Source organism: Oncorhynchus keta, chromosome 21 (genome assembly GCF_023373465.1).
Source record: "Oncorhynchus keta strain PuntledgeMale-10-30-2019 chromosome 21, Oket_V2, whole genome shotgun sequence".
NCBI lineage: Eukaryota > Metazoa > Chordata > Actinopteri > Salmoniformes > Salmonidae > Oncorhynchus > Oncorhynchus keta.
The window spans coordinates 56,397,857-56,419,934 of NC_068441.1; the positions used below are offsets into that span (position 1 = coordinate 56,397,857).

The following is a 22,078-nucleotide window of genomic DNA, read 5'->3' on the forward strand; positions in this document are numbered from 1 at the left end:
TCATTCATTTACTTTAAACTATATTATTGTTGAGTGCAAATTGTTCCATTCATAATAATAACTATAGGGTGTATTAAGGGGTTTTGTGTTTAAACAAATATCTGGCTCCTCCCCTCCATGGCCGTCTGGTAGACAGATGGGATAGAGGTGAAGAGGACCGTCTGGTAGACAGATGGGATAGAGGTGAAGAGGACCGTCTGGTAGACAGATGGGATAGAGGTGAAGAGGACCGTCTGGTAGACAGATGGGATAGAGAAGTGAAGAGGGATAGAGGTGAAGAGGACCGTCTGGTAGACAGATGGGATAGAGGTGAAGAGGACCGTCTGGGATAGACAGATGGGATAGAGGTGAAGAGGACCGTCTGGTAGACAGATGGGATAGAGGTGAAGAGGACCGTCTGGTAGACAGATGGGATAGAGGTGAAGAGGACCGTCTGGTAGACAGATGGGATAGAGGTGAAGAGGACCGTCTGGTAGACAGATGGGATAGAGGTGAAGAGGACCGTCTGGTAGACAGATGGGATAGAGGTGAAGAGGACCGTCTGGTAGACAGATGGGATAGAGGTGAAGAGGACCGTCTGGTAGACAGATGGGATAGAGGTGAATAGAGGACAGTAAAGTGCACACTATTCCTCATGCAGTACTGGTCAACGTAGTGCACTACAGAGGGAATAGGGTGCCATTTGGAGGTTCCCCCAGGTCTCTAGGGGACAGTGACATGGAAGGGGGAGCCGGGGACGTGATCCTCGCCCCACTTGACAACCAGGATGTAGTCGCCCTTCTCCTTGAGGATATAGGAGACGTTGTACTGCATGTTCCCCATGTGTTTCACTGATACCTCCTCACAGGGGATGTGAGGACCGTGGACGCCAACCAGCAACATGTTCTTACCTACAAGACACAGGAAACGGGATTTATTTCTTGATGAACAGATGGATTTGATGGAGCCAACGCATACGTTACCCGGAAGAGATGTACAAAGCAACATTGGAATGCTCTACCACATAGCATTACAGATAAATCACATATGACAATATTACTAACAGAGAACCAGTACAATAACCACATTCTAACATAAACCTAGTAGCCAAACAAGTCTGCCATCTTGTTTGTCAGGTTGAGCTTAGCTCCCGGTAAACTAATGTTAACTACTACTAATAACTAACAATAATAGGAGTAATAATAATAATAAGATACTGGAATAATAATAAGAAATGATAATAGGAATAATACATTCTAATAATAATAATAAGATACTGGAATAATAAGACATTATAATAATAATAATAATAAAGATACTGGAATAATAAGACATTATAATAATAATAATAATAATAATAAAGATACTGGAATAATAATAAATGATAAAGGAATAATAGGATTAATGATAAAGGAATAATAGGATTAATGATAAAGGAATAATAGGATTAATGATAAAGGAATAATAGGATTAATGATAAAGGAATAATAGGATTAATGATAAAGGAATAATAGGATTAATGATAAAGGAATAATAGGATTAATGATAAAGGAATAATAGGATTAATGATAAAGGAATAATAGGATTAATGATAAAGGAATAATAGGATTAATGATAAAGGAATAATAGGATTAATGATAAAGGAATAATAGGATTAATGATAAAGGAATAATAGGATTAATGATAAAGGAATAATAGGATTAATGATAAAGGAATAATAGGATTAATGATAAAGGAATAATAGGATTAATGATAAAGGAATAATAGGATTAATGATAAAGGAATAATAGGATTAATGATAAAGGAATAATAGGATTAATGATAACTATAATAGGATTAATGATAACTATAATAGGATTAATGATAACTATAATAGGATTAATGATAACTATAATAGGATTAATGATAACTATAATAGGATTAATGATAACTATAATAGGATTAATGATAACTATAATAGGATTAATGATAACTTCAAGGACCCAAAGTCTCTAAGTAATAAAATGTCTCCTTACCAGCCTTGCTGCAGTCGACGGAGAAGCTGGCTCTCTGACCCATGTAGGCCTTGCTGAGGCCTGGGCCACGGGTGGCCACCTTACTGGCGTCGGAGGCAGAACGAGGCAGGGCGCTGTGGGAGTTGGTACTCGATGATTTGGTTACTGACTCCACCATCAGGGAGGAGGTCTCACTGGCGTTACTCACATTCACCAGGCGCTGACCTGAGAGGAGGGAAGAGATTGATTCAAATCAATAACCTGGTCTGAAAAGGCACCCTATTCCATATGGCCCTGGTATAAAAGTAGCACACTCCATAGGGAATATGGTGCCGTAGGGCCCTGGTATAAAAGTAGCGCACTCCATAGGGAATATGGTGCCGTAGGGCCCTGGTATAAAGTAGCGCACTCCATAGGGAATATGGTGCCATAGGGCCCTGGTATAAAAGTAGTGCACTCCATAGGGAATATGGTGCCATAGGGCCCTGGTATAAAAGTAGTGCACTCCATAGGGAATATGGTGCCATAGGGCCCTGGTATAAAAGTAGTGCACTCCATAGGGAATATGGTCCCATAGGGCCCTGGTATAAAAGTAGTGCACTCCATAGGGAATATGGTGCCGTAGGGCTCTGGTATAAAAGTAGTGCACTCCATAGGGAATATGGTGCCATAGGGCCCTGGTATAAAAGTAGTGCACTCCATAGGGAATATGGTGCCATAGGGCCCTGGTATAAAAGTAGTGCACTCCATAGGGAATATGGTGCCGTAGGGCCCTGGTATAAAAGTAGCGCACTCCATAGGGAATATGGTGCCATAGGGCCCTGGTATAAAAGTAGCGCACTCCATAGGGAATATGGTGCCGTAGGGCCCTGGTATAAAAGTAGCGCACTCCATAGGGAATATGGTGCCGTAGGGCCCTGGTATAAAAGTAGCGCACTCCATAGGGAATATGGTGCCGTAGGGCCCTGGTATAAAAGTAGCGCACTCCATAGGGAATATGGTGCCGTAGGGCCCTGGTATAAAGTAGTGCACTCCATAGGGAATATGGTGCCATAGGGCCCTGGTATAAAGTAGTGCACTCCATAGGGAATATGGTGCCATAGGGCCCTGGTATAAAAGTAGCACACTCCATAGGGAATATGGTGCCATAGGGCCCTGTTATAAAAGTAGCACACTCCATAGGGAATATGGTGCCATAGGGCCCTGGTATAAAAGTAGCGCACTCCATAGGGAATAATAATAATAATATAATATAATAATATGGTGCCATAGGGCCCTGGTATAAAAGTAGTGCACTCCATAGGGAATATGGTGCCATAGGGCCCTGGTATAAAGTAGTGCACTCCATAGGGAATAGGGTTCTACTGCAGACCTACCTGTGACTTTGGCCTTGAAGGGGCTGCCAGTGATGTGGTTGGGTCCTCCATATTTGATGAAAACCAGGTAGTTCCCAGGGGCCATGGGAGTGTACTGGACCTTGTATCCCTCTGAACACTCCTGGCAGTCCATCTTGACCTTGGAGGGGCCCTCAATCGTCACCGCCAGGGCCCCGGGGCCCGCCTTGGTGTTGTTGATGATGAACTCTGACTGCTGGCCTAGAGACAAGACAGAGGAAGAAGAGAGGGTTGAGGTAGGTTTTGGACAGGGGTGGAGCAGAATCCTGCCCGCAGGGGGTTTGAGGTTAGGTTCAAGGGATTTAAAGGGACGTTACACTCCACAATTAAAGTTGGTCAGGTATTTTCAGAACGCAGGTGGTCTTATGTTAAGAGAAGTCCCAGGCTGTTCAGTAGATCCATGTCCAGATTTACAGTGGTTATTCTTTCCTTCAGGACCTGGAACTACTTGAACCGACGGTTTAACCTCACTGTGACAGACTCATCCACACGCCAATGATTGAGTGCAGTGGAGAAGGTTTGAAGTTCCTCGGGGTACACATCGCGGACAAACTGAAATGGTCCACCCACACAGACAGCACGGTGAACAAGGCTCAGGAGGCTGAAGAAATTTGGCTTGTCACCTAAGACCATCGAACTTCTACAGATGCACAATCGAGAGCATCCTGGCGGGCTGTATCACCGCCTGGTACGGCAACTGCTCCACCCACAACCGTAAGGCTCTCCAGAGGGTAGTGAGGTCTGCACAACGCATCACCGGGGGCAAACTACCTGCCCTCCAGGACACCTACACCACCCGATGTTACAGGAAGGCCATAAAGATCATCAAGGACATCAACCACCCGAACCACTGCCTGTTCACCCCCCTATCGTCCAGAAGGTGAGGTCAGTACAGGTGCATCAAAGCTGGGACCGAGAGACTGAAATACAGCTTCTATCTCAAGGCCATCAGACTGTTAAACAGCCACCACTAACATTAAGTGGCTGCTGCCTACATACTGACTCAACTCCAGCCACTTTAATAATGGGAAAATGTATGTAATAAATGTGTCACTTTAAACTATGCCACTTTATGTTTATATACCCTATATTACTCTTCTCATATGTATATACTCTATACCATCTACTGCATCTTGTCTATGCTGTTCGGCCATCACTCATCCATATATTTATATGTACATATTCTTATTCATTCCTTTACACTTATACACACACACGGTAGTTGTGAAATTGTTAAAATTACTTATATTACAGTACTGCATTGTCGGACCGAGAAGCACAAGCATTTCGCTTCACTCGCATTAACATCTGCTAACCATGTGTATGTGTGACCAATAACATCTAACCATGTGTATGTGACCAATAACATCTAACCATGTGTATGTGACCAATAACATCTGCTAACCATGTGTATGTGACCAATACAATCAGATTTAACCTCACCAGCCATGTGCCAGAGACATATGTACTGTACTGAGATCAGAAGAGCATATATACCCGTCTCCGACCTGTCTGCTCACTAAACATCAAATATATAACTCTGTCTGACACTGATCTACAGTAGTAATGTACACATACACATATATGAGAGAGCGCGCTGCCTGGGCAGAATATACAGATGGTATATACACAAGACCTGAATTAAGTAGAATTTTACATATTTGAAATACTTGCTTGACGTTCCAGATGAGCTAGGTTTGCACTATTCTATTGTTTTTATTCTGCAGGTCAACAGCTTAAATTATTTTAAAAGATTCAGAACAGTATTTGAACCCAGGTCTCATCTGCACAGAGCTGGCCTGCTTCCCAAATGCCTTCCTATTCCCTACGTAGTGCACTACTTCTGACCAGAGCCCTATGGGTCCCTATGAGAGGCACTACCTGGTCAAAAGTAGTGCACTATAAGGATTCTGTGTGCGCAAGCAGACTGAATTCTGGGAGATCAGGCCACCATAAAGACTTGATTTATGTTTCCTCCATAAGCCTGTTCTTCTTCACCACCATTCAAAACACTTACAGCCCTCGTTAAAAAAAACAAACATTGGCAGCATTTCAACTGGCACCCTATTCCCTACGTAGTACACTACACTGTGGAAGGAAACAGGGTGCAGTGTGGGACATGACCCACATCTGTTATCCAGACCTCGGGCCTTTCCTACTCCCGAGTTTCATGCTTGTTATAGAAATGGGAGTTTTAAAATGGAGGAATTGGTTGATATATGTTTGAGACACAACTTCAACAGTGAATCATGGCGGTTTAAAAACAGACTGTCTCTCAGATTATCAGTGAATGTATCACTCATATTTTTCCAATGTCACGGGCTCCGGTCAAAAGTAGTGCACTAAATAGAGACTAGGGTGGCGTTTGGGTTGCGTCCTCACTGGGCTGGATACAGGAACAGGAAACAGCGGATGTTACAACCCAAACAGTAACACTGTTGGTGACGTGACTTAGGTCGACACATTCATGTGTTACCAGGATGTTGGGGGTGTTGGTGTGTGGGGTGTGGGGTGTGTAGACAATTACAAACACGGCTTAGAAACCCCTGACTGACCATGTGAAAGAGGGGGTAGTAGCAGCAACAGGAACCTTTATTTAACTAGGCAAGTCAGTTAAGAACAAATTCTTATTTTCAATTAACGGCCTCCTGGGGAACAGTGGGTTAACTGCCTTGTTCAGGGGGAGAAAAACACATTGTTACTTTGTCAGCTCGGAGATTCGATCCAGCAACCTTTCGGTAACTACCACCAACAGCAGCAGTCCCATTGCTTCGGAGAACGAAGAAAGGCTGTGTTAAAGGTTAGAGTAAAGTGGTAACACGGGTCACCTGTGGTCCCTCTCTCCAGTCCAGCTCCGTGTGCAGTGACCAGCCCTGCGTCTCCGCTCTGACCAGGCTCTCCCACCCGCACCTGGAAGGGGCTCCCGGGGATGTGGCTGCCATTGAACTGGACGTCGACGGAGTGGAGCCCGTTCTCACGCGGAATGAACCTGATGGCATACTTATCTGGAGGGAGACGGGTACACGGTTTAATCAAGAGGGGTTATACATCTACTGAGCCTTCAGAAACTATTCCCCTCCACTTACTCCACACACTGGAATCACTAACTGCACCAAGGCTCAAAGAGATATTCAATGTCTGCTTCATTATTGTTACCCATCTACCAATAGGGGCCCTTCTTTGCGAGGTATTGGAAAACCTCCCTGGTCTTTGTGGTTGAATCTGTGTTTGAATTCACTGCTGGACTGAGGGACCTTACAGATAATTGTATGTGTGGAGTACAGAGATGAGGTTGTCATTCAGAAATCATGTTAAACACTATTATTGAATACAGAGTGAGTCCATGTGACTTGTTAAAAGCACATTTTTACTCCTGAACTAATTTAGGTTTTCCAACAAAGAGGTTGAATATTTACTTATTAACTCAAGACAGTTCAGCTTCACGTTGGTAATTCATTTGCAAACATTTCTAAAAACATCATTCCACTTTGACATTATGGGCAGGCCAGGGTCAACAATCTCAACTTAATTCATTTCAAATTCGGGCTGTAACAAAATGTGTGAATAGTCAGCGGACACATTTAGCCCGTCCCCTTGGAAGCCTCACCTTGCTCTAGCTGAGACACAGCACATTCCTCCAGAGCTCCAGAGGGCGAGTGGGCCTTGGCTTCGATGGTTCCCTTGGCACCGTTCAGATGTACCGCAAAGGATGCTGGGTGGTTTACCTTGAGGCCAGACTCCTGGAGGCAGCCAATCAACAGGTTAGTGAAGCCCCTCCCAAAATGCTCTACACACCCAGTCAGAGGGAGTGTCCCATGGAGAACCAATTATCAGCGCTGGTCTGATTGGTCAGCCAAGGCTGTGGCTTGCATTGCCACTTCAGAGCCAAGAATACATGCCCATTATAAAATTGTATACAACACTTTGGTTACCATTTTATAAAAATCAACAAATACTCCCCACGTCGGAGACAATCAGCCTGAGTTCTCCTGCTGCACAGAATCTACAAATCACCTTGTTCAGGCTGACCCTCTCGGGTGGGGAGACTTGCATCATAAGATAGATATAGACTATAGAACACAGAATACCACCTTTGCATTTGCCCTGTGCTCAGCTTGGACCAGCTAATGCCTAGAGAGGTAGACCTGAGCCCAATTAGGTAGTCTACTATAGACAGGACAGGTCTATAGGGTCGGGGGGGTCAGGGGCAGGACAGTGAACTACAGGGGAATAGAACTAAAAATCTAGTTACTAGAAAGGTTGTAGAAGACTAAACCAGGTCAGACCAAGGCAGGGGGGGCTTCCTCTCTCTGCATTAGCCAACCAAGCAGCGAGCCAGAATGATGTTGATGCTGTTAAAAGCCTTTAACTGAAACACAAGAGAAACACCACAGAGTCCCACACCAGTTTGAAGGATGTCCCGCAGCTATTTCACAACATAATTAAGCTCACACTTCATTTGGATAGTTCCCAATAGATGGTACAGAGATCCTGAAGCTAATAGTCCCCACCTAGTAAGCCAAACTGTTGTCGATCAAAATCAAGTGTAAAATAATAATATTGGATTTATCTCGATGTGTGTGTGTGCGTGTGTGTGTGTGTGTACATGGGGTATGTATGCATTTAACCATGTCTGTATCAAGAGCACCTGGTAGCTGTAACAGGAAGTTGGATTTTTAAATTTAAAAAAAAAGCTGTTTAAGTGCCATTGTTGATCATTTAGAGTCAACGGGTCCAGTCCATCTTCGTCACGTGACCTAGCTGAGACCTTAGCGGAGCCACAAAGATACTCCCTGATAGATCTGGAACACAGCGTAGTCGATCCTCCACAGATCATACTAGTGATGCCTTTAGGAACACGCAGTGATGATTCATTCCCCCTTTTAAAACCCGTTATCCAATCGGATTGAAGATAATACAGCCGACGGGCTGACCACTACCTTATAATCTCTATTTCATCTATTTTAAAGGTGATGGAACAATTCTAGTTCCAATGTTAAAGAGATTTTGTACAAGGGAAGTGTGGTAATGTTGAAAGATGTGGATCTCACTAATGAATCTGTGTTACACGCTTAACTAAATAGCTGCGGACATGGTGCAGGTGTGGGGGTGTTTCCTTGCGTCTCACCTGAAGACTAGCAACAGTGAGACGGCGGGCGTCGTCCGTAGGCGCCAGGACAGGCACAAGGTACGGGCTGTCTGGGATGTGCTCCTCGTTGAACTTCACCGACACCTCGTAGTCACCTGTGGAGAAAGGTGTGTTGACAAATCCTTCTGGTACTGTACAGACCACGGCTGTCTGAAATCAGAGAGAGGTCAGAGACCTGGCCGTGTGTGGTGCCAGGACAACAACCTCTCCCTCAACGTGATCAAGACTAAGGAGATGATTGTGGACTACAGGAAAAGGAGGACAGAGCACGCCCCCATTCTCATCAACGGGGCTGTAGAAGAGCAGGTCGAGAGCCTTGGTGTCCAAATCACCAACAAACTAGAATGGTCCAAACACACCAAGACAGTTGTCAGGAGACTGAACAGATTTGTATTTCGGTGAAAGTTGTCAGACACGTGGGTCTCTATAGACGATTCTCTTCCTCAATAGCGTGCAGTGAATTCTACTAAATGAAAACCTGAAATGAGTTTAACATCCTGGCATTTAAAACATTCTCCATTATAAATTCACTATAAAAACAGTATTTATTCACATATCCAAAATGGCTACTATTTCAAATGTACGCACAGGTTCACAGCCAGGTACACCGTTACCTTGACCAAGCAGACCCATCCAACCTTCAGACACGCAGTAAAACATTGAGCATACAAAAATAGATTTGAACATTTTTAAACTATATACGTTGGACAGATAGTTGACACAAGTGACCAGGTGCTGTGTCCCTACCAGGCTCCTGAGCTACGTAGGACACCTCACAGGATCCATCCTTCCTGTCTTCAAAGGAGATCTCAGCTCTGCTGGGCCCCTCTACAGCGACAGACAGACCACCGGCACCAGCCTCTCGTGTCCAGATACTGAACTCAGCTTGGAGGAGGAAGAGACCCATATAAATATTATAGAGTAACATTTTCCCCCATATGGAGAGAGATGTGATGAAGGTATATAGAGGGATCTGGGAGACAGATGGAGATATATCAGATGGCTCTACCTGGTTCTCCACAATCTGCCTTCTCCAGGCCTGGTCCACCGGCCCTGACCTTTCCAGCCCCTCCCTCTCCCAGGGGCCCCACAGTGAACTGGAAGGGGCTCCCTGGAATGTGCTGGTCCCTGTATTTCACATCCACCGTGTGAATTCCCATCTCATGGGGAACGAAGCGTACGCAGTAGGTGCTGGGCCCCACCGCCTCCATGTCTGCCTTCTCTGTGGCGCCAGAGGGACTGGTTACCTGGGCTGACACGTCATGGATGTCGATCTCTGACAGGGGGAGGGAGGGGGGCAGAGAAGGGAGGTGTTAGTCCACAGCAGAAAGAGCAGGAGAGTCTCCCAGTTTCTCTCAGTCCCTCTCGTCCCTCCAGAAAGTCGGGTAATGTTGATATTTCACTTTTAAAAGCAGAACGTAAAAGAAACCAAAACATGCATCTTTAAATACAACGGAATAATCTGAAAGACTCTTGGTGCATGTGAAGGCACACACACACACACACACACACACACACACACACACACACACGTGACATGCTGTGATGGAGTGCGTTCATGCTGCCAACCTCGCCATCCGAAAGCCCAGTGCTATCAACGCACCCTCCAGCCCTGTGGGCCTCGCCAGGGGGGTAGCAGCGCTCCACATGCCCACCGCCCTGCACCGTACCAAGGTAGTAGCAGTAGAGTCCCTGCCTAGAACCAGGGTAACACCAGAGGTCCTCCACATGCCCGGGGCCCTGCCCAGTACCAGACCAGACAGCCTGGACACCACTCTGCCTCTAGGGGACCCATGGGACCCTCCACGGCCCCCCAGCCACACAGAGCAGTGGGAGCGACATATAGGAGATACACCATAGAGGATTTCCTGGGATAGAGCCAGAAGGAACCACGTCACTATAGAAGAGAAACAGGGAGAGAGAACCAGGGAGAGAGAGGGAGAGAGAGAACCAGGGAGAGAGAGGGAGAGAGAGAACCAGGGAGAGAGAGGGAGAGAGAGAAACAGAGAGAAACAGAGAGAGAGAGAAACAGAGAGAAACAGAGAGAGAGAGAAACAGAGAGAGAGAAACAGGGAGAGACAGGGATAGAGAGAAACAGGGAGGGACAGGGATAGAGAGAAACAGGGAGGGACAGGGATAGAGAGAAACAGGGAGGGACAGGGATAGAGAGAAACAGGGAGGGACAGGGATAGAGAGAAACAGGGAGGGACAGGGATAGAGAGAAACAGGGAGGGACAGGGATAGAGAGAAACAGGGAGGGACAGGGATAGAGAGAAACAGGGAGGGACAGGGATAGAGAGAAACAGGGAGGGACAGGGATAGAGAGAAACAGGGAGGGACAGGGATAGAGAAATCAGGGCTGGAAAGAGAGAGGCCCAGGAAACAGGAAATACAAAAGTAGATGAAATAGCAAAGTAGGATAAAGAAACCTCAGAACCCATGTAGAATAGGGACATCAGTAGTACAGGGAACCTAGTGACCCCCCCCAAAAAGAACACTGTTGGTTCAGTCCACACCCAGAGTATGACATCAGCACACCGCTCCAGTGAATGGGCCTCCACGATATGGGGAACATCCAGCCCATCCTACTTCCTTGGGATAGCCAACAGTAAATCCTCTACAGTCCAATACTCATTCTACAGCATTGGCCAACCCTCCATCTGCATGGCCTATACAAACATGGATGGGCGTGTGGCCTCAGAGCCACAATTAGAGAGGGAACAGAGCGAGCTGGCAGGCACTCGATGAGCTGTTCTAACTTGGCTGCCAAGTGACGCGTCTTCTGAACGAGACAATGTTTCCCAGAGGTCTGTGTGTTTCAGAAATAAACTCCAAAAGAGACGTTTCTTTCTGCTGTACTATGGGGAGATTAGACGTAATGTGTGTACTTGTAGACATACCCTAATATTTCTGTCCATGTGGTTTCAGTTATAGCAGACAAACTATGGACAAAGTCCTTGCTACCTCGGCATGAGGCTGAACAGCCAATAAGATTTGTCGTCAACATACAGTAAACTTAAATTATTTAGACCGTTAAAATTACAAAGAATACTTGTCTCAACATCAATAGATGGAAAAATATATATCTGTCAAATTCCAATCTATGGCCCCCCAGATTGGAACGCCCCATTTCAGAAACGTACTTTTGGCACACATCTGTACTCATTCATACCTGAATCGAACACTCTTCCCAGAGTCAATCGAGGGGCGGGGCGAACGTACAGAGGGGCGGGGCGAACGTACAGAGGGGCGGGGCGAACGTACAGAGGGGCGGGGCGACTAGCAAACTGCTCCGAACATAAGAAATTAATAACTTTGGTGGACCAAATGTCACTGAAATTGTTCAATATAAAATATATCTTGCCGGTCAGTGAATGTAACAAATTAAAGGCCTATTATAACTAAACAATACTCAGTGTGAAAAAAAAATGCCAATACCACCAACTTTCAATATTAAAACATTTCAGGGTGGTAATATATATAGGTTATATAGGCTGGTAATATATATATATATATATATATATATAGGCTAATATATATATATATATATATATATATAGGCTGTAATATATATATATATATAGGCTGGTAATATATATATATATATAGGCTGGTAATATATATATATATATAGGCTGGTAATATATATATATATATAGGCTGGTAATATATAATATATATAGGCTGGTAATATATATATATATATAGGTTATATATATAGGCTGGTAATATATATATATATATAGGCTGGTAATATATATATATATATAGGCTGGTAATATATATATATATATATATAGGCTGGTAATATATATATATATATATATAGGCTGGTAATATATATATATATATATATAGGCTGGTAATATATATATATATATATATATATATAGGCTGGTAATATATATATATATATATATAGGCTGGTAATATATATATATATATATATATATATAGGCTGGTAATATATATATATATATATATAGGCTGGTAATATATATATATATATATAGGCTGGTAATATATATATATATATATAGGCTGGTAATATATATATATATATATAGGCTGGTAATATATATATATATATATATATATGGTAATATATATATATATATATATAGGCTGGTAATATATATATATATATATAGGCTGGTAATATATATATATATATAGGCTGGTAATATATATATATTATATAATAGGCTGGTAATATATATATATTATATATATAGGCTGGTAATATATATATATTATATATAGGCTGGTAATATATATATATATATATAGGCTGGTAATATATATATATATATATATATATATAGGCTGGTAATATATATATATATATATATATATATATATATATATATATATATATATAGGCTGGTAATATATATATATATATATATATATATAGGCTGGTAATATAGGCTGGTAATATATATATATATATACTGGTAATATATATATATATATATATATAGGTTATATACAGGCTGGTAATATATATATATATATATATAGGTTATATACAGGCTGGTAATATATATATAGGTTATATACAGGCTGGTAATATATATATATATATAGGTTATATACAGGCTGGTAATATATAGGTTATATACAGGCTGGTAATATATAGGTTATAAACAGGATGGTAATATATATATATAGGTTATATACAGGCTGGTAATATATAGGTTATATACAGGCTGGTAATATATATATATATATACACAGGCTGGTAATATATATATATATATATATATAGGTTATATACAGGCTGGTAATATATAGGTTATATACAGGCTGGTAATATATATAGGTTATAAACAGGCTGGTAATATATATAGGTTATAAACAGGCTGGTAATATATATAGGTTATATACAGGCTGGTAATATATATAGGTTATATACAGGCTGGTAATATATATAGGTTATATACAGGCTGGTAATATATATAGGTTATATACAGGCTGGTAATATATATAGGTTATATACAGGCTGGTAATATATATAGGTTATATACAGGCTGGTAATATATATAGGTTATAAACAGGCTGTCTATACATAGGTTATAAACAGGCTGGTAATATACATAGGTTATATACAGGCTGGTAATATACATAGGTTATATACAGGCTGGTAATATACATAGGTTATATACAGGCTGGTAATATACATAGGTTATATACAGGCTGGTAATATACATAGGTTATATACAGGCTGGTAATATACATAGGTTATATACAGGCTGGTAATATACATAGGTTATATACAGGCTGGTTATATATATAGGTTATAAACAGGCTGGTAATATATATAGGTTATATACAGGCTGGTAATATATATAGGTTATAAACAGGCTGGTAATATATATAGGTTATATACAGGCTGGTAATATATATAGGTTATAAACAGGCTGGTAATATATAGGTTATAAACAGGCTGGTAATATATATAGGTTATAAACAGGCTGGTAATATATATGGGTTATAAACAGGCTGGTAATATATATAGGTTATAAACAGGCTGGTAATATATAAATACATACACAGGTTGATAATACATTCTATAGGTGTTCTTACCTGGTATCTTGAGGTTGAGGTCACAGACACTACCGACAGTGGCGATGGAAGCAGCCTTCTGTCTCCTGGTGATGCTCTCTCTGATACGGCCCTCACCGGTCACCTTCACCGTGAACGGGCTGCCTGTGGCGACGAACACGCACAGCAGGGACAACGGTCACTTCATTTTACAAGAAATTAATCAAATTAACATTATACCATTTAAAAAATGAGATCACTGACAATTCACAACTTCAAGCTCTGCTGCAACACCAGATGGGCATCTTAGATACGAAGCACGTTACATCTACTCAGGGTTTTCTAAAGCGAACTAGCTTCAGTTCTTCACATTCCAGCTCTGGCTTCAACCGTGGCTAGTCGAACGCCGAAACATCAATCCATGGGCTAGTCTGAGCCACATTTTCTTTTGTGCCCAAATCAAAAAGAGGAAGTTGTCACAAATTCAGAAGGCTGTGGTAGAAAACAAGCTTTTAGAAGTACCAGGATGGAGACCAGGCAGTAATCTAGTGGAGTTATATTTAACTCTAATATCACAGAGTTGTTGAATACTTGGTTCTAATTGGTTCGAAGGGCATTCTAGAAATACAGGTGTGCCAAGCTTGTAGCGTCATACCCAATAAGACTCAAAGCCGTATTCGCTGCCAAAGGTGCTTACCCAAAGTACTGAGTAAAAGGGTCTGAATACTTATGTAAATCAGATTTATTTTTAATAAAATTAGCAAACAATTCTAAAAACCTGTTTTTTTCTTTGTCATTATGGGGAATTGTGTGTAGATTGATGAGAATTGAAGGCATTTAGCTCATCTGGTCGTGTCACTGGGCAGCTCGTGGCTGGGTTACCCTTTGGAATCCGTGATCGATGTGTCAGGATGTCAGAGTCCGGCGTAGTTAAATCTGTCCTGTATTGACGCTTTGCCTGTTTGACGGCTCGGACGTCGTAGTGGGATGTCATATAAACATCCAGATTAGAGTCCTGCTCGTTCAACGCGGCAACTCTAGCTTTTAGCTCAGTGCGGATGTTGCCTGTAATCCATGGCTTCTGGTTGGGGTACGTACGTACGGTCAACTGTGGGGACGATTTTGTCAACGTACTTAAAGAAGCCGATGACTGATGTCGTTAACGCCTTAATTCCATCGGATTATTCCAGAACATACCCCAGTCTGTTAGGGAAACAGTCCTGTAGATTAGCATTCACTTCATTGGGGTACAAGCCGGAATCAGGATGAGAGTTACGGTCAGATTTGCAGCTTTGTATGAGTCTCTATGTGGAGTAAAGGCGGTATAGAGTTTGTTCTCCCTCTGGTTGCACATTTAACATGCTGGTAGAAATGAGGCGAAACGGATTTCAGTTTACCAGCATTAAAATCACCGGCCACTAGGAGCGCCACCTCTGGATGAGCGTTTTCCTGTTTGCTTTATGGTCGTATACAGCTGGTTGAGTGCAGTCTTAGGGCCAGCATCAGTTTGTGGTGGTAAATAGTATGGTCTAGCCCCCCTATTGAGTTAGCCTGCCGCAGAGCAGGTTAGTGCTAAAGGATTCATTGTCATAGAAATGTACCTGGCTAAAAGGTGAGCCACATTCCTATGACCAGTTATCCCGAGTCGAACCCCAAAGTTACCTCGTTAACTCCTCAAACCTGATTGGTAGGATCCTCCTCGTTGACCCTGATAATTTTGGTATAAAGGAAGCGTCTGGTACAATAACAGAGCTGTACGTAGACTCACCTGGCACGTGTTGGTCAGCGAAGCGTACGGAGACGATGTAGGAGCCTGGTTCTGACGGGCAGTAGGAGACGACACATGTCCCATCCTCCACGTCCTGGGTCTGGATGTCCACCTTACTGGGTCCCTCAACAGATAGGGCCAGACCCCCGTAACCTGGGTAACAGAGTAGACAGTCAGACCCTGGATAGACAGGATCAGACCCCTGTAGCCTATAACAATACCAGTCAGGTACAGTTCTGGGAGTGAGACTGAGCAATGTGTTGCAAAGTGGCGCAGCGGTTGCGATGCAGTGACTTAGACCATGGTTCGATTCCGGGCCGGCTGTGATTGGGAGTCCCATAGGAAGGTGCAGGCCATCATTGTAAATAAGAATCTGTTCAGACTTTAGTTAAATAAAAGGTTTGAAAGCATTTTCTTTAGATGCATTCAGCAGTCGTGTCCGTTTCGGAAACCATTGGGACCATTTGACCAAATCAAAAGATGCTTTCTATCCAACCACAACGCTGGAGATGGACTGACAAAGCCAGACGTAAAAGCCACATATTATCACGTTCACATTATACAGCCAACGAAGACTAAACTTAATAACACAATCACATCTCTGGTTTCCAGAAAGAATCATTTTTGGGTTTGCCGTAATACAGTGTTTAAGGTTATATAAGCCCATTATGGTTCATTCTCTTCCTGTATATCTGTAGGCCTGTTCCATACCCAGTCTGATTGGAGGTTCGACTATTCTACCCAATCACAACGACTGTGTCCCAAACCACAGCCTGTTCACTACTTTTTAACCAGGGCCAATAGGGAATGGGGTTCCATTTGGGACACAGGCACCGACTCCACAACATCCTAGGTCCTAATCACACTGTAGAGGTTTTGGCTGAAACTTAAATTCTCTCACTTATGTTATCTACCGTTACCGGAACCTGAGACACCGCCAGAGACCATGTGTTAAGTGTGTGTGTGAAGGTGTGAGAATCAATAACAGGAAACAGAAACGCTGGGACCCAGGCCCGGACACCCAGGACCCAGGCCCGTAAGAACATGAGACTAATTCCAAAATCATCCCCCATGGCCTCTTAAAGCAACCATTCCAATAGGAGAGGCATTATTTTAGGGGGGGGTAGTAGTAACAGAGTTTGGCGGGGTGACCCTGGGCCGTTGTAATGCCTACAACAAGTTATAGGGTACTATTCAAGACACTCACCTGCTTCTCGTGTGTCGACCACAAAGTCAGACATGTCGAAGGTGTGTCCCTCGACCAGCCCCTGTCCGTACACCTTGACCTTGGAGGCGTCGCCAATCTCAGATTGCACAACCATGATTGTGATGGGGCTGTTGGGAACATGGCAGCCATTCTTCTTGATGCTCACCACGTGCTCCCCAACCTCCCTCGGGATGAAGGAAATACCTGGGGAGAGAGAGAAAAGGGAGGAAGGGTAGATGCCCTGCTAAGCTATTTTAATCTAGACATAGATTAATTTATTATAGGTCAGACATAAATCCATACCAGTGCAGTCACCTGTAAGTGACCCTACTCATACATGGTATATACCATCACCTGTCTCCATACTCCCTTGCCAAACAAATTTAATTCCTCAAGAAAACTCCCAGCCCTTCAGTCAGTTGAATCAGTGGGTAAACAGACCAACAGTTCACCCACCTTCGGTGTAAAAATGCATTGAAAGTATAAGGAGCGCTACGGTCACAACGCGGCCGGCGAACAGTTATTCCACACATTTGTTTACCGCTGAAGAATAATAATCAAGACTGTACAGGTTAAAGCTGATTCCCAGGACACACAGCCCTGTCCCAGGGGGAACAGACATGCTTTACAAGATGGATGGTTGTCGGGCTGGGGTTAGGGTCAGGTCTTACCGATGTGGTTGTCGGGCTGGGGTTAGGGTCAGGTCTTACCGATGTGGTTGTTGGGCTGTCTCTTGAGCAGACAGGGTTCGTCGCGGCCAGAGGGGGCTTTGATGCTGGCGGTAAGTAGAGACAGGTCAGTTTCTGTAATGTCCAGGGAGAAGTCAGCTGCAGAACCCAACTTCAACTGGGAACAACGTTTCTCCTCTGCGAAGAGACACAGACAGGGGTTAGTGAGTTAGAGGCAGTCACATTGACCATTCAGGATGAGACTTAAGAGAAACACTTCAGGTCAGGGAATAGGTGTTTTATTGATTACATTTACTGGCAGAACGTTAATGTTAACATAAATACCGATCTGGTGTCATTGGTAGAGAGTCAGAGAATGGACTGTAAGCACAACACTGTGAGGCAGGTGGAAATGGTTTATCAGCCTGTCCAATACACTGGAATACAAAAGAAGCCAACCACTCGACGGGCTCTTGATGAGTTTAGGGACTTTAAAACCTGTTAATGATGTGTGCGAGTCACGTCACCCATCTGGTTTCTAACCTCATCTGGATGGATCCATAACGATTTACTGCGGGAATAAAATCACTGAACGACAGAAATAGTGGAATAAAGTAGGCTAATGCAATTGAAGGCAAATGGTTGCTTACTGAAACTCCCAAAGTTATACAATGTTCAAATAGGATTTGAAGCAATAGCCTACCCACGTGTGGTCAACCATTTCAGCACTGTTTCACACTGCTCTGAGACGAGCATGGAGGACTGGTCCATTACACACTGCTCTGAGACGAGCATGGGGGACTGGTCCATTACACACTGCTCTGAGACGAGCATGGAGGACTGGTCCATTTCACACTGCTCTGAGACGAGCATGGGGGACTGGTCCATTACACACTGCTCTGAGACGAGCATGGAGGACTGGTCCATTTCACACTGCTCTGAGACGAGCATGGGGGACTGGTCCATTACACACTGCTCTGAGACGAGCATGGAGGACTGGTCCATTACACACTGCTCTGAGACGAGCATGGGGGACTGGTCCATTTCACACTGCTCTGAGACGAGCATGGAGGACTGGTCCATTTCACACTGCTCTGAGACGAGCATGGGGGACTGGTCCATTACACACTGCTCTGAGACGAGCATGGGGGACTGGTCCATTACACACTGCTCTGAGACGAGCATGGAGGACTGGTCCATTTCACACTGCTCTGAGACGAGCATGAGATTCTGTCCATTACACACTGCTCTGAAAGCATGGAGACTGGTCCGTTTGACACTGCTCTGAGATTCTGAGCATGGGGACTGGTCCATTTGACACTGCTCTGGGGAACTGGTCTTGAGACACTCTGTTTGGGTATTGGTGGGGACTGGTCTTGACTATTCTGCATGGAGACTGGTCTTGATAAATCTGATTCTGTATTTTCAACATGGGGACTGTTTGGGATTCTGTATTTTCACCGAGCTCTGAGACTAGCATGGGAACTGGTCTTGATAAATCTGATTCTGTATTTTCACCGAGCTCTGTTTTGGTGAGACTAACATGGGGACTGGTCTTGATAAATCTGATTCTGTATTTTCACTCTGTTTGGGTATTGGTGAGACTAACATGGGGACTGGTCTTGATAAATCTGATTCTGTATTTTCACTCTGTTTGGGTATTGGTGAGACTAACATGGAGACTGGTCTTGATAAATCTGATTCTGTATTTTCACCGAGCTCTGTTTGGGTATTGGTGAGACTAACATGGGGACTGGTCTTGATAAATCTGATTCTGTATTTTCACCGAGCTCTGTATTGGTGAGACTAACATGGGGACTGGTCTTGATAAATCTGATTCTGTATTTTCACCGAGCTCTGTATTGGTGAGACTAACATGGAGACTGGTCTTGATAAATCTGATTCTGTATTTTCACAGAGCTCTGTATTGGTGAGACTAGAACTCGGGTGTGGAAAGGATCATTTTACTCTTCACTTAGTAACCTTGGCCTAGTCCTGACCAGTCACGTTGTACTGCTCCATCTTCTCCTAACAGAAACACAGGCCGACATAAAAGCATTTGACAGTAGCCTCTCTTTCTTGGAAAAGAAACACCATACTATGAATCAATTTAATTTGAGATAAATAAACAAATAATTGACAAACAAATTATTTTCAACCCCATTAGTCTGTTATAAAAAAATATATTTTAAAGTCTAGTACAGCCAATATTAAAAACTGTCAAACGCATTTGTGAATTCTAACGACTTTAACCGACAAGTTACAATTTATTCATTTTTTTCTTATTATTCAAGGATCCTTTTGTTATTTAGTTTTATAACTGAAATGTTTGACGGCATTTAAAGACATGTATAACATGACACACTGTAATATAGAAAGAGGCCGGTAATGCCAATAAGTCTCAAAAACAGCAACAGAGAAGCAAGACTGTCAAACCTACAGCTCCTAGTCTTTTAACAACTTCTCAAAGACGCCCTCTGGTGGTCAAACAAGCATATTACCGGCAACGATGACGTCATGCACACCAACGTGCAGTACCGCAGCATACCACAAGCTGAACCACTGACCATGTGCTTTTCTCTCAGAGAGTGTGAATGTAACGTTAGTCTTTTCATTGCAGGGCACCAGTATGTTAGCGAGACAGAGAGACAGAGAGACAGAGAGACAGAGACAGAGAGACAGAGAGAGTTGTGATCCTAGCGTTGTGTGTGTGTGTCTTACCGGTGATCCTAGCGTTGAAGGGGCTGCCAGCGATGTGCTTGTCGTTGTATCTGACCAGGATATGGTAGTCTCCAGGGAGAACAGGCAGGTAGGTCACTGTGCAGGTACCATCTTTATTATCCACACAGGTGATATCTGCCTTGGAAGGACCCTCGATGGCCAAGTCCAAACCTCCTGGAGACCAGTCAGAAACAGTCAACGGGGATCAGATGGTTCCTCCAACACTTCATAAGGATGTTCCAGACAGCCACGGCATCGACCAGACTAGTCATCATTTACAGTAAAACATGAAAGTCCCATGTCTCCTCTGTACGTACCCTCGGCAGCGTCCTCTGTGTAGATGGTGAACATGGCGGTCTTGTTGGCGATGCCGTAGACCAGACCGGGACCGGAGGCAGTCACATAGGCACTGTTGGCGTTGTTCACATAGAACTGTAGAGGAGACTCTGAAGAGACAACGACAACGTCATCAACCTGAGACGATAAGCTAGGAGGAGGGCCAGGAGTTGTCCTTGATCAGACAGAACAACTCCTGGTCCTATAACGCATGGTGGTTGTCTACGAGTGGTGTGTCTGAGCAACAAAACTCATAGTACGCTGATGCAGAGCTATCGTCTGCATTACAACAAATATCCATCCAGGTTGGACAGCAGAGATCAGGTGTCGATCCCCCCCGTACCCCCACACTAACCCTCCATTCCTCACACCGTACCCCCACAGTAGCCCTCCATTCCTCACACCGTACCCCCACACTAACCCTCCATTCCTCACACCGTACCCCCCACACTAACCCTCCATTCCTCACACCGTAACCCCCACACTAACCCTCCATTCCGCACACCGTACTCCCCACACTAACCCTCCATTCCGCACACCGTACCCCCACAGTAGCCCTCCATTCCTCACACCGTACCCCCACACTAACCCTCCATTCCTCACACCGTACCCCCCACACTAACCCTCCATTCCTCACACCGTAACCCCCACACTAACCCTCCATTCCTCACACCGTACCCCCACAGTAGAGGTCTATCACCAGGAGAGGTCTATCACCAGGAGAGGTCTATCACCAGGAGAGGTCTATCACCAGGAGAGGTCTATCACCAGGAGAGGTCTATCACCAGGAGAGGTCTATCACCAGGAGAGGTCTATCACCAGGAGAGGTCTATCACCAGGAGAGGTCTATCACCAGGAGAGGTCTATCACCAGGAGAGGTCTATCACCAGGAGAGGTCTATCACCAGGAGAGGTCTATCACCAGGAGAGGTCTATCACCAGGAGAGGTCTATCACCAGGAGAGGTCTATCACCAGGAGAGGTCTATCACCAGGAGAGGTCTATCACCAGGAGAGGTCTATCACCAGGAGAGGTCTATCACCAGGAGAGGTCTATCACCAGGAGAGGTCTATCACCAGGAGAGGTCTATCACCAGGAGAGGTCTATCACCAGGAGAGGTCTATCACCAGGAGAGGTCTATCACCAGGAGAGGTCTATCACCAGGAGAGGTCTATCACCAGGAGAGGTCTATCACCAGGAGAGGTCTTTCATCACCAACTATCAAGCATCTCAACGGGTCTCTGAGCTCAAAACAGAATCTCGCAGAAAGGAGGATCTTTTCAACTGAGCGATTCTCTTCTTCCCTCCGCCTCTCTT

The 22,078-nt window shown here is 43.9% G+C and overlaps 1 protein-coding gene and 1 long non-coding RNA gene across 2 annotated transcripts in view; one reads left to right on the forward strand and one right to left on the reverse strand.

The window, feature by feature from the left end:
• Nucleotides 1-350: 350 nt before the first annotated feature.
• LOC118375212 (filamin-B-like) overlaps nucleotides 351-22,078 on the reverse strand; it is a 102,898-nt gene continuing 81,170 nt past the window's right edge. The window contains exons 34-47 of the mRNA XM_052474587.1: nucleotides 20,745-20,873; nucleotides 20,428-20,601; nucleotides 17,749-17,904; nucleotides 17,039-17,242; nucleotides 15,832-15,984; nucleotides 14,106-14,228; nucleotides 9,526-9,792; nucleotides 9,264-9,401; nucleotides 8,496-8,611; nucleotides 6,975-7,107; nucleotides 6,196-6,372; nucleotides 3,350-3,568; nucleotides 1,995-2,198; nucleotides 351-890 (exon numbers count right to left, since the gene is read on the reverse strand). Coding sequence (XP_052330547.1) covers nucleotides 703-890; nucleotides 1,995-2,198; nucleotides 3,350-3,568; nucleotides 6,196-6,372; nucleotides 6,975-7,107; nucleotides 8,496-8,611; nucleotides 9,264-9,401; nucleotides 9,526-9,792; nucleotides 14,106-14,228; nucleotides 15,832-15,984; nucleotides 17,039-17,242; nucleotides 17,749-17,904; nucleotides 20,428-20,601; nucleotides 20,745-20,873 — 2,381 coding nt within the window. The 3' untranslated portion in view covers nucleotides 351-702. The remainder of the gene's footprint in view (nucleotides 891-1,994; nucleotides 2,199-3,349; nucleotides 3,569-6,195; nucleotides 6,373-6,974; nucleotides 7,108-8,495; nucleotides 8,612-9,263; nucleotides 9,402-9,525; nucleotides 9,793-14,105; nucleotides 14,229-15,831; nucleotides 15,985-17,038; nucleotides 17,243-17,748; nucleotides 17,905-20,427; nucleotides 20,602-20,744; nucleotides 20,874-22,078) is intronic.
• LOC127910489 (uncharacterized) lies at nucleotides 13,231-14,097 on the forward strand. The gene is made up of 3 exons (XR_008075063.1): nucleotides 13,231-13,565; nucleotides 13,760-13,787; nucleotides 13,872-14,097. It is a non-coding gene; the product is annotated as an uncharacterized LOC127910489 (long non-coding RNA).